At 44.8% G+C, this 12,227-nt stretch overlaps 1 protein-coding gene across 4 annotated transcripts in view; it reads left to right on the top strand.

The window, feature by feature from the left end:
* RELN (reelin) overlaps positions 1-12,227 on the top strand; it is a 1,394,857-nt gene that overhangs the window by 926,237 nt on the left and 456,393 nt on the right. For all 4 annotated transcript variants that reach the window (XM_077264737.1, XM_077264736.1, XM_077264735.1 and 1 more), the window contains exons 14-15: positions 3,932-4,140; positions 8,032-8,160. In XM_077264737.1, the coding sequence (XP_077120852.1) occupies positions 3,932-4,140; positions 8,032-8,160 (338 nt within the window). The remainder of the gene's footprint in view (positions 1-3,931; positions 4,141-8,031; positions 8,161-12,227) is intronic.

The following is a 12,227-nucleotide window of genomic DNA, read 5'->3' as shown; positions in this document are numbered from 1 at the left end:
AGGTAGACCCCCCCATAGGCAGACCCTGTATTATTAGGCAGACCCCCATAGGCAGACCCTGTAGTATTAGGCAGACCCCCCATAGGCAGACCCTGTAGGATTAGGCAGACCCTGTAGTATTAGTCAGACCCCCCATAGGCAGACCCTGTAGTATTAGACAGACCCCCCCATAGGCAGACCCTGTAGTATTAGGCAGACCCCCCATAGGCAGACCCTGTAGTATTAGGCAGACCCCCATAGGCAGACCCTGTAGTATTAGGCAGACCCCCCATAGGCAGACCTTGTAGTATTAGGCAGACCCCCCATAGGCAGACTCTGTAGTATTAGGCAGACCCCCCATAGGCAGACCCTGTAGTATTAGGCAGACCCCCCCATAGTCAGACCCTGTAGTATTAGGCAGACCTCATAGACAGATTCTGACCTATAATGCAGCACCCCTTAAAAAAATAAATAAATACTCACCTCTCTTCTTCCTGGTTCCTGCGCTGCTCTGAGCTCCCGCTCGTCTCGGCGCCAGCCAGTGACTCATCGCGCCCGCTGTCAGCATCGCCGACGTCAGACACTGACAGGGGGATGATGGGGAAGGAGCACAGTGCTCCTTCCCTCATCGTTGCGGTCAGCTGTATCGGCTAAATGCTGGTACAGCTGACCCTGCAATGACAGGCGGGGGGCCCACTGCTGGCACTGGGCCCCCTGCCTGCTCAGGGGCCCCATAGTGGCTGGCGGCAGAGCAGGGAGATCGATTCTTCCTGCTCTGCTGCAGAAGGTAGCTCTGGGTGGGCCGTGCCGATACAGTTACAGTGAAGGAACAGATGAATGACCTCGGGGAGACCAAAACATCCAACACTGCGGAGACACCATCACGTGTTTCTCAACGCAGTGATCCAGAACACTGCCCCCATCCCTTATGGGAAATATGCAAACGCATGTAAAGTAAGCTGCGGAGACACCATCACGTGTTTCTCAACGCAAGCAATGAATAGCCAGGCCTTTCTCCGGGAAGGAACAACCACGGGAAGGGCAGCATCCAATAAAGGAGAATATCCAATAATGGAAGACCACCTATGCCAAGCATGGTATCCATCCACAGACAGCTGTTTCGGGGTTTTTGCCCCTCATCAGTGTGGAGTAGGAAACTGGCTATTAGGAGCAGTGCCTGGTGAAAGGCTATGAAGGAACAGATGAATGACCTCGGGGAGACCAAAACATCCAACACTGCGGAGACACCATCACGTGTTTCTCAACGCAGTGATCCAGAACACTGCCCCCATCCCTTATGGGAAATATGCAAACGCATGTAAAGTAAGCTGCGGAGACACCATCACGTGTTTCTCAACGCAAGCAATGAATAGCCAGGCCTTTCTCCGGGAAGGAACAACCACGGGAAGGGCAGCATCCAATAAAGGAGAATATCCAATAATGGAAGACCACCTATGCCAAGCATGGTATCCATCCACAGACAGCTGTCTGTGGATGGATACCATGCTTGGCATAGGTGGTCTTCCATTATTGGATATTCTCCTTTATTGGATGCTGCCCTTCCCGTGGTTGTTCCTTCCCGGAGAAAGATACAGTTACAGTAGCATAGCTCTGGGTGGGCCCCCTCTGAGCATCGGGCCTGGGACGTCCACACCCTCTGCCCCCCAGTAGATACGCTACTGCTGTGAGTGTACCCTGAGGTACTCTCACACAGCTTATAGAGTTTTATCCCATACCTCGCCCTCTTACTGGGTAGGTACTGACGGAATTGAAGCTTCCCTTTGAAGTGGATGAGGGATTCATCTACACAAATTTCCCTTTGAAGAATGTACACTTCAGCAAACTTGACCAGCCGAATTTTGAACAGTCTATCAAAATTCGGGTCATCGTGGGCAAGGATGTAAGTATTGTCCCTAAGATGGAGAAACTTATGAATCACCTCAAAACGTTTGCGAAACATAACCATGCTAAATATTCGAGTTTAATATAAAATATCAGTACTCCAGTATTGGCAAATTTCTGGTTTCTTCACAATCCCCATGTGAAGGACCAGTCCCCAATATTTCATCATTTCGACTGAGTCAACGGGACTCCAAGTAGAAAATGATGAATTGGGGTTTTCGGCCAAAAATTGCAGGACGTACAAGTTAGTTTGCTCCACCATAAGACTGACAATTGACTCAGAGAAATAGACTTTGAAAAAGTCTATTTCCCTGAAGTTGGCAGTCTCAAACTGGATTTCTGATTGGGGGGCCAGAAGGGGGCACTAGTGCTAGGTTGGGCATGACTAGCACTAGGTTGGAGGTTGCTCACACTTGACTGCGGGTCTTCCCCCGGCCTCCGGACGATTTCTTGTCTTGCAACATCATGGTGGCGAGTATGTGTCGCTGGAGGAGGAAGAGTGGGAGGAATAGAGAAAAATGGGGTCCTCTCCCTCACTATCAGCTTCGGAGGCAATAATGGCATATTCCTTCTCAGCTTCTTGTGTGTGGTGTGTGTGCGGGTGTGTAAAAAAAGCTAAACTTTATTATAGTGTGCGCATGTATGTGCGAGTGTTTGGTGAGACTTTCTACTTTCTACTGCAGGAGGGGGCTGTCAGGTGTGGGGGCAGGAGGGGGCTGTCAGGCACAGGGGGGCAGGCGGGGGCTGTCAGGCACAGGGGGCAGGAGGGGGCTGTCAGGCGTGGGGAGCAGGAGGGGGCTGTAAGGCACGGGGGCAGGAGGGGGCTGAGGAGATGCAGGAGCCGGCAGCAGGGGGGGGGTGATCCCTGGGGTGGGGGGTGATCACCGGGGCGGGGGGTGATCACCAAGGCAGGGGGGTGATCACTGGGGCAGGGGGCGATCTCCGGCAGCAGGGGGCTCGCAGAATCAAGGCACCGGCTGGTGGGTGATGACAGGGCTGGGGGTGATCACTGGGGCGGGGGATGATCACCGAGGGAGGGAGGTGACCACTGGGGCGGGGGGAGGGAGTGGAGGTTGGGGAGTGTAATCAGATGGCGGGGGGAGTGGAGAGCAGCAGAGGGGAGCAAATACCGGATGGCAGCGGGGTGATCGGTGGCGGCAACAGCGGTGGTGGCAGATCACGGTCATCAGTCAATGGCAGATGCGGCGGCAGGGCAGCAGGCGGGGACCACGCACTTCAGCTTCCATGGATGGGATGAGGCTGATAAGCGAGGGCAGCCATAGTTCACTCCACCCCTCCACATCTGATTGGAGGCATAGCGTCACATGGACACTAGCTCCAATCAGATCTGGGGGGTGACACAGAGGTCACCAGAGCGATCATAGCCAAGGGGGGCAAAGCCACCCCCTGGGATCAGCTAAAGGTCCTCACGTACCTGCAGGTCGGGTGCCATTTTAGTAACCCTGGTCACCAGACCCGCAGGAACGCGATCCCGCCATGACACCTATGTGGCATCACAGGTCGGGAAGGCACCATTTTTCATGATGCCTACGTGGCGTCACAGGTCGGGAAGGGGTTAAGTAAAGCTCTACATACATATTAGACTAATGTCAGTGCACCCGCTGATAACGGATTTCGCTGATACTCAAATGTGTATGGGGGCATCAGACAACTTAGCGTCTGGGAAGGTGTAGAATGGGCATGTTCAATTTCGGACTTCTGATCACTTTGTTCTCCCGGCGATGGCTAGCTCATAGAGCACAAAAGAGCACTTAGCCAAGTGAATGCTGCCGTGCATGAGATTGCTGGCTGAGGTGACTGTGGGCCATACAAGCATCGTTCAGCCAACAGTAATTTAGTATGTATGTCCGACTTGAGACTAGAAGAGGAGCTTTGCTGAGAAAGTACACTGCTTTCTTATTATAGCAGCAGAGTCTGTAATACCTAATTCTTAACCAGTACCCTTTTTTAGCTTTTGTAAAGTCCACATTAATTTAATTTTTGGTGTCACATACTTTGAATAACATTTAAAAATATTTATTTTTTTAAGGTGCCTTCTTTAGTTTCTTCAATTATTAGCCCCGAACTGCAGACTCCAGCCACTAAATTTTGCCTGAAGCAAATCAGTCATCGAGGAGACAACTTAAATGTTTGGGCTGTGGACTTTTTCCACGTGCTTCCTGTTTTGCCTGCTACTGAATCCCACATGATACAGTTCTCTATAAATCTTGGATGTGGATCACATCAGCCCGGGAACAGGTAAATCTGCCAACGAAAAAATAGAAGACCTTTGAGAAATCAAAAACCTACTTTTTGCGAACCATGTGTAAATGAATACTTCTGATGGACTAGCTTAATCCCTGTTGATTATTGTGTTATCTCAATTTAGCAATTTACTGATTACGTTATATACTCGTGTATAAGCCAACCCGAGTATAAGTCGAGACCCCAAATTTTACCACAAAAAACTGGTAAAACTTATTGACTCGGGTATAAGCCTAGGGTGGGAAATGCTGCAGCTACTGTTAAATTTCAAAAATAAAAATAGATACCAATAAAAGTAAAACTAATTGAGACATCAGTAGGTTAAATGTTTTTGAATATCCATATTGAATCAGGAGCCCCATATAATGCTCCATAAAGTTCATGATGGGCCCTATAAGATGCTCCATACAAAATATATGCCCCATATAATGCTGCACAAAGGTTAATAATGACCTCATACGATGCTCCATATTAAAATATGCCCCATATAATGCTGCATAAAAGGTTAATGATAGCCCCAAAAGATGCTCCATAGAATAATATGCCCCATAAAGGTTGATGGCCTCATAAAATGCTCCATAGAATAATATGCCCCATATGCTGCTCCATAAATGTTGATGGCCCCATAAGATGCATCATAGAATAATATGCCCCATATGAGGCTCCATAAAGGTTGATGGCCTCATAAGATGCTCCATAAAATAATATGCCCCATATAATGCTCCATATAGGTTGATGGCCCCAGAAGATGCTCCATAGAATAATATGCCCCATATGCTTCTGCTGCGATTATAAAAAAAATGACATACTCACCTCTCATCACTGGGGGCCAGGTGCCGGTGTCGCCGCTGGCTTAGTACATGTTATAATCTTGGTCTATTGAGATAATAAGGTTATTCCATGGTTCCCTATTGAAATTGCTACTCCAAAATATTGCTTATTATACAGTTAGGTCCATATATATTTGGACAGAGACAATATTTTTCTCATTTTGGTTATAGACATTACCACAATTTAATTTTAAACAAAACAATTCAGATGCAGTTGAAGTTCAGACTTTTAGCTTTCATTTGAGGGTATCCATATTAAAATTGGATGAAGAGTTTAGGAGTTTCAGCTCCTTAACCTGTGCCACCCTGTTTTTTAAAGGGACCAAAAGTAATTGGACAACTGACTCCAAGGCTATTTCATGGACAGGTGTGGGCAATCCCTTCATTATGTCATTCTCAACTAAGCAGATAAAAGGCCTGGGGTTGATTTGAGGTGTGGTGCTTGCATTTGGATGGTTTTCCTATGAAGTAAACATGCGGTCAAAAGTGCTCTCCATGAAGGTGAAACAAGCCATTCTTAAGCTGTGAAAACAGAGAAAAAACCCATCCGAGAAATTGCTACAATATTAGGAGTGGCAAAATCTACAGTTTGGTACATCCTGAGAAGGAAAGAAAGCACTGGTGATCTCATCAATGCAAAAAGACCTGGGCGCCCACGGAAGACAACAGTGGTGGATGATCACAGAATAATCTCCATGGTGAAGAGAAACCCCTTCACAACAGCCAACCAAGTGACCAACACTCTCCCGAAGGTCGGCGTATCAATATCCAAATCTATCATAAAGAGAAGACTGTATGAAAGTAAATACAGAGGGTTCACTGCACGGTGCAAGCCACTCATAAGTGTCAAGAATAAAAAGGCTAGACTGGACTTTGCTAAAAAACATCTAAAAAAGCCAGCACAGTTCTGGAAGAACATTCTTTGGACAGATGAAACCAAGATCAACCTCTACCAGAATGATTGAAAGAGAAAAGTATGGCGAAGGCGTGGTCCAGCTCATGATCCAAAGCATACCACATCATCTGTAAAACATGTTGGAGGCAGTGTGATGGCTTGGGCATGCATGGCTGCCAGTGGCACTGGGTCACTAGTGTTTATTGATGATATGACACAGGACAGAAGCAGCCGAATGAATTCTGAGGTATTCAGAGCCATAGTGTGTGCTCAGATCCAGCCAAATGCAGCAAAACTGATTGGTCGTCGTTTCATACTACAGATGGACAATGACCCAAAACATGAAGCCAAAGCAACCCAGGAGTCTATTAAAGCAAAGAAGTGGAATATTCTTGAATGGCCAAGTCAGTCACCTGATCTGAACCCAATTGAGCATGTGCAGCACCCCAGAGTCCTGGTTGTTGCAGTGCTGTGGCTCCGCCACTACGGGGAGCTATGGTGCGTCTGATTGCACTAGGGAGTTTCTCTGATCAGGTACACTCACACCACACTTCACACTCCGGCCACCAGGGGGGGTGGTCCTATCTAGTAGGCCACTCCTCACAACTCTGGTAAAACTGGGGGTTGGACAGGAAGACAGAGAGAAGTAGCTGGGAAGAGCTAGTGAGAGGACCTGTCAGGGATGGGATCCTGGCAGACTCCTCAGAGCAGAACTAACCAGTAAACAACGGGAATACAGAAAAGGAGAAATACCAGAAGGGGTCTTGCTGTTAGACCGAGGCAACATCCTTCTGAGGCGCAAACAGTCGGTGGCCGGAACGCCGAGCAAGTAAGAGACTTTAAGTACATTGCAAACCACGGCAGGGCAGCTAACTACAGGTTGGCTGTCTCACTTAACACCTAAGCAGACAACGGAGGCAGCTGTGGGAGAGGGGCGACTCTAGGGTCCCGGAAGAACTCCAGGCCTACCCCGTCATACGGGTGCGTCCTACCATATCAACTGGAGGACGGAGAAGGAACAGTAGAGACAGAAAGAAACAGTTGTGAGGACTATCCCGGGAGCTCAGCAGGGAAGAACTACAACACACAGCGCTAGAAGGTAGATACTGATTCCCACCTGTAAAGAGAGCTCCTGATGTGTCGTTGGACCGGCCGGTCTCTGAAAACCCAGTTAACAGCGCTCTGGACTGAGGTCTCCCACATCTTCAGTAAAGAGGTAAAGAGACTGCAACCTGGTGTCCTCGTTATTTACCGCGACCTGCACCCCACAACTGCACCGCTATACCACCGTTAACAGCACCTATTTGCAACGGACGTCCCCCACTGACAGACAGGGCCACGGACCGGGTCTAGCCACCGTGACAACCCCAGGACTGAGACCCCAGAGGCCCGGCTCCGGGTACCCCTCGGCCCTGCGGCGGTGTGGGGGCGCTCCACATGCATTTCACTTGTTAAAGACTAAACTTCAGACAGAAAGGCCCACAAACAAACAGCAACTGAAAACCACCGCAGTGAAGGCCTGGCAGAGCATCAAAAAGGAGGAAACACAGCGTCTGGTGATGTCCATGAGTTCAAGACTTCAGGCAGTCATTGCCAACAAAGGGTTTTCAACCAAGTACTAGAAATTAACATTTTATTTAAAATTATTGAATCTGTCCAATTACTTTTGGTCCCTTTAAAAACAGGGTGGCACATGTTAAGGAGCTGAAACTCCTAAACCCTTCATCCAATTTTAATGTGGATACCCTCAAATGAAAGCTGAAAGTCTGAACTTCAACTGCATCTGAATTGTTTTGTTTAAAATTCATTGTGGTAATGTCTATAACCAAAATGAGAAAAATGTTGTCTCTGTCCAAATATATATGGACCTAACTGTATAATAAGCAATATTTTGGAGTAGCAATTTCAATAGGGAACCATGGAATAACCTTATTATCTCAATAGACCAAGATTATAACATGTAAACTGAGTATTTAGAAAAACAATACCCCACAGTAATATTTATGTTTTAATTTAGTTATCCATCAGGTAATTTATAGTACACTTGATATCACAAAAATTTGGTGAAAGATCTGGTTGACCAACTTTTTTTTATTTGAGTATACATTTTGAAATTTTCTTATAAGAAACTATTAACTTTTTTCTTTTAAATGTCAATAGTGTTAGCCTGGAATTTTCAACCAATCATGGCAGGACCTGGTCTTTATTGCATTCTGAATGTCTGCCTGAGCTTTGTGCAGGACCTCATCTGCCACACAGTACCATATATTCATCGGACAACTACAGTGGGTAAGACGGAACTTGAAACTTCAGATTTTAAGAAAAAAATTGTAAACAACACTATTCAGATATTAGTGATCAGATCACTGTAGCCAGACATACTTTATGTTGTGCAGATCCCTGAGTGGGTTCTCTCATGTAATGATGTCTGTACACATGCACACTTGGTGTCCTATCAGATTGCATTTTATGCCTCTACCGTCGGTTATCAAACCACTAGATTAACTTGTGTTTTGTCTCTGGACTTAGAGAGTAACCATCATTTTAGTTTTTATTTCATAAACCAATAGTATATGTGAAAATAAATAACTTTGTAATATATACTATCAGTGAAATTCTCTTCTTTTTATTCCTGGATTGGGCTTTCATTTTCAGTTCACTATTAAAATCTGTAAAAATCTGATTTCGGTGAATACAGATTTTCAAGTACTGAGATAGGAGATGGAATTTCAGCTCATAAGATTATAACCTAATATATAAAGCTGAATGTGTGTGTGTATGTGTGTATGTCCGGGATTGGCATCTGCACCGTCGCAGCTACATCCACAAAATTTTGCACAGTCACACGTCTGGACCCCGAGAGCGTCATAGGCTATGTTGTGAGGCAAAATTTTAACCCCGCACATTCCAATTCACCAAACAATTTTGCGAAAGGAAAAGTGTTGGAGGCAAATGGACAGCCAGGAGGAGATGGCATACAGGTATATACTATATACAGGGGAGATGATATACATGTATATACTATATACAGGAGGAGATGACATACAGGTATATACTATATACAGGGGAGATGACATACACGTATATACTATATACAGGAGGAGATGACATACAGCTATATATTATATACAGGAGGAGATGACATACAGGTATATACTATGTACAGGGGAGATGACATACAGGTATATACTAAATACAGGAGATGACACACAGGTATATACTATATACAGGGGAGATGACACACACATATATACTATATACAGGGGAGATGACTTACAGGTATATACTATATACAGGAGATGACATACAGGTATATACTATATACAGGAGATGACATACAGGTATATACTATATACAGGGAAGAAGACATACAGGTATATACTAAATACAGGAGATGACATACAGGTATATGCTATATACAGGATAGATGACATACAGGTATATACTATATACAGGAGGTGACATACAGGTATATACTATATACAGGAGATGACATAAGGGAAAATACTATATACCGGAGATGACATACAGGTATATACTATATACAAGGGAGATGATGTACAGGTATATACAGGAGATGACATACAGGTATATGCTATATACAGGATAGATGACATACAGGTACATACTATATACAGGAGATGACATACAGGTATATACTATACACAGGGGAGATGACATACACGTATTTACTATATACAGGAGGAGATGACATACAGCTATATATTATATACAGGGGAGATGACATACAGGTATATACTATATACAGGGGAGATGACTTACAGGTATATAATATATACAGGAGATGACATACAGGTATATACTATATACAAGAGATGACATACAGGTATATACTGTATACAGGGAAGATGACATACAGGTATATACTATATACAGGAGATGACATACAGGTATATACTATATACAGGAGATGACATGCAGGTATATACTATATACAGGAGATGACATACAGGTATATACTATATACAGGGGAGATGACGTACAGGTATATACAGGAGATGACACAGGTATATCCTATATACAGGATAGATGACATACAGGTATATACTATATACAGGAGGTGACATACAGGTATATACTATATACAGGGGGATGACATACAGGTATATACTATATACAGGGGAGATGACATACAGGTATATACTATATACAGGGGAGATGACATACAGGTATATACTCTATACAGGAGGAGATGACATACAGTTATATACTATATACAGGAGGTTACATGCAGGTATATACTATATACAGGAGGTAACATACAGGTATATACTATATACAGGGGATGACATACAGGTATATACTATATACAGGCTAGATGACACACAGGTATATACTATATACAGGATAGATGACATACAGGTATATACTATATACAGGAGGTGACATACAGGTATATACTATATACAGGGGGATGACATACAGGTATATACGATATACAGGAGGAGATGACTTACAGGTATATACTCTATACAGGAGGAGATGACATACAGTTATATACTATATACAGGGGAAATGACATACAGGTATATACTATATACAGGAGGAGATTACATACAGGTATATACTATATACAGGAGCAGATGACATACAGGTATATACTGAGGGGAAAATAAGAGGTGTGAGGTGAAAATGAAGAGGTGTGAGTGCAAAAGGAGAGGAATGAGGGGAAAATAGTGGAGTGATTGGAAAAAGACAGGTGTGAGGTCAAAATGACAGGTGTTAGGGGGGGAAATGAGAGAAGTGAGGGGAGAAAATGAGAGGTGTGGGGGAAAATGAGAGGAGTGATGGGAAAATGAGAGGTGTGAGGGGGAAAATGAGAGGCATGATGGGAAAATGAGAGAAGTGAGGTTATATAACTAACAGTTAGTTACTATGCCTGGGCAACGCCGGGCTCTTCAGCTAGTAATAATATATTTAGAGAAAAGGAGGAGAGAGGAGCTAGATGCAGACACAGACATTCTGCTGCAAGTTCTCCTGAAATGACAGTTAGGCCGGGGTCACACTAGACCGTAATACGGACGAGTGCTATGCGCTAAAAAATCGCATAGCACTCGGCCCAATGTTAATTTATGGTGCAGCTCCCATCATCCGATATTTTCTCCGCCGTATTCAGGATCCGAGTGAAATCGCAGCATGCTGCGATTGTCAGCGTATCTCGTCCGAGACTCGCCAATGCAAGTCTATGGGTGCGAGAAAAAAATCGGATTACACACGGACCATGCGTGTGCATTGCGAGAAATACGCAGCGGTGTTCTCTAGAAAAGCCGGTGATTCAATTGCCGGCTTTTCATTTCTCCTTCCGAAACCCGACATGATGAGACATGGTTTACATACAGTAAACCATCTCATATCCCTTTTTTTTTTGCATATTCCACACTACTAATGTTAGTAGTGTGTATGTGCAAAATGTGGGCGCTGTAGCTTGTAAAATGAAGGGTTAAATGGCGGAAAAAATTGGCGTGGGCTCCCGCGCAATTTTCTCCACCAGAGTGGGAAAGCCAGTGACTGAGGGCAGATATTAATAGCCTGGAGAGGGTCCATGGTTATTGGCCCCCCCCTGGCTACAAACATCTGCCCCCAGCCACCCCAGAAAAGGCACATCTGGAAGATGCGCCTATTCTGGCACTTGGCCACTCTCTTCCCACTCCCGTGTAGCGGTGGGATATGGGGTAATGAAGGGTTAATGCCACCTTGCTATTGTAAGGTGACATTAAGCCAGATTAATAATGGAGAGGCGTCAATTATGTCGTAAACCATGTCTCATATCATGTCGGGTTTAGGCAGGAGTAATGAAAAGCCAGCAATTGAATTACCGGCTTTTAACATATCTCGTGCTGAATTAAATATAAATACAGAATATATATATATGTGTCTCAATGACATATATATATATATATATATATATATATATATATATATACACTCACTGGCCACTTTATTAGGTACACCTGTCCAACTTCTTGTTAACACTTAATTTCTAATCAGCCAATCACATGGCGGCAACTCAGTACATTTAGGCATGTAGACATGGTCAAGACAATCTCCTGCAGTTCAAACCGAGCATCAGTATGGGGAAGAAAGGTGATTTGAGTGCCTTTGAACGTGGCATGGTTGTTGGTGCCAGAAGGGCTGGTCTGAGTATTTCAGAAACTGCTGATCTACTGGGATTTTCACGCACAACCATCTCTAGGGTTTACAGAGAATGGTCCGAAAAAGAAAAAAAATCCAGTGAGCGGCAGTTCTGTGGGCGGAAATGCCTTGTTGATGCCAGAGGTCAGAGGAGAATGGGCAGACTGGTTCGAGCTGATAGAAAGGCAACAGTGACTCAAATC

This window comes from Ranitomeya variabilis, chromosome 5 (assembly GCF_051348905.1).
Source record: "Ranitomeya variabilis isolate aRanVar5 chromosome 5, aRanVar5.hap1, whole genome shotgun sequence".
NCBI lineage: Eukaryota > Metazoa > Chordata > Amphibia > Anura > Dendrobatidae > Ranitomeya > Ranitomeya variabilis.
This window is presented reverse-complemented; position numbering and strand designations above follow the sequence as displayed.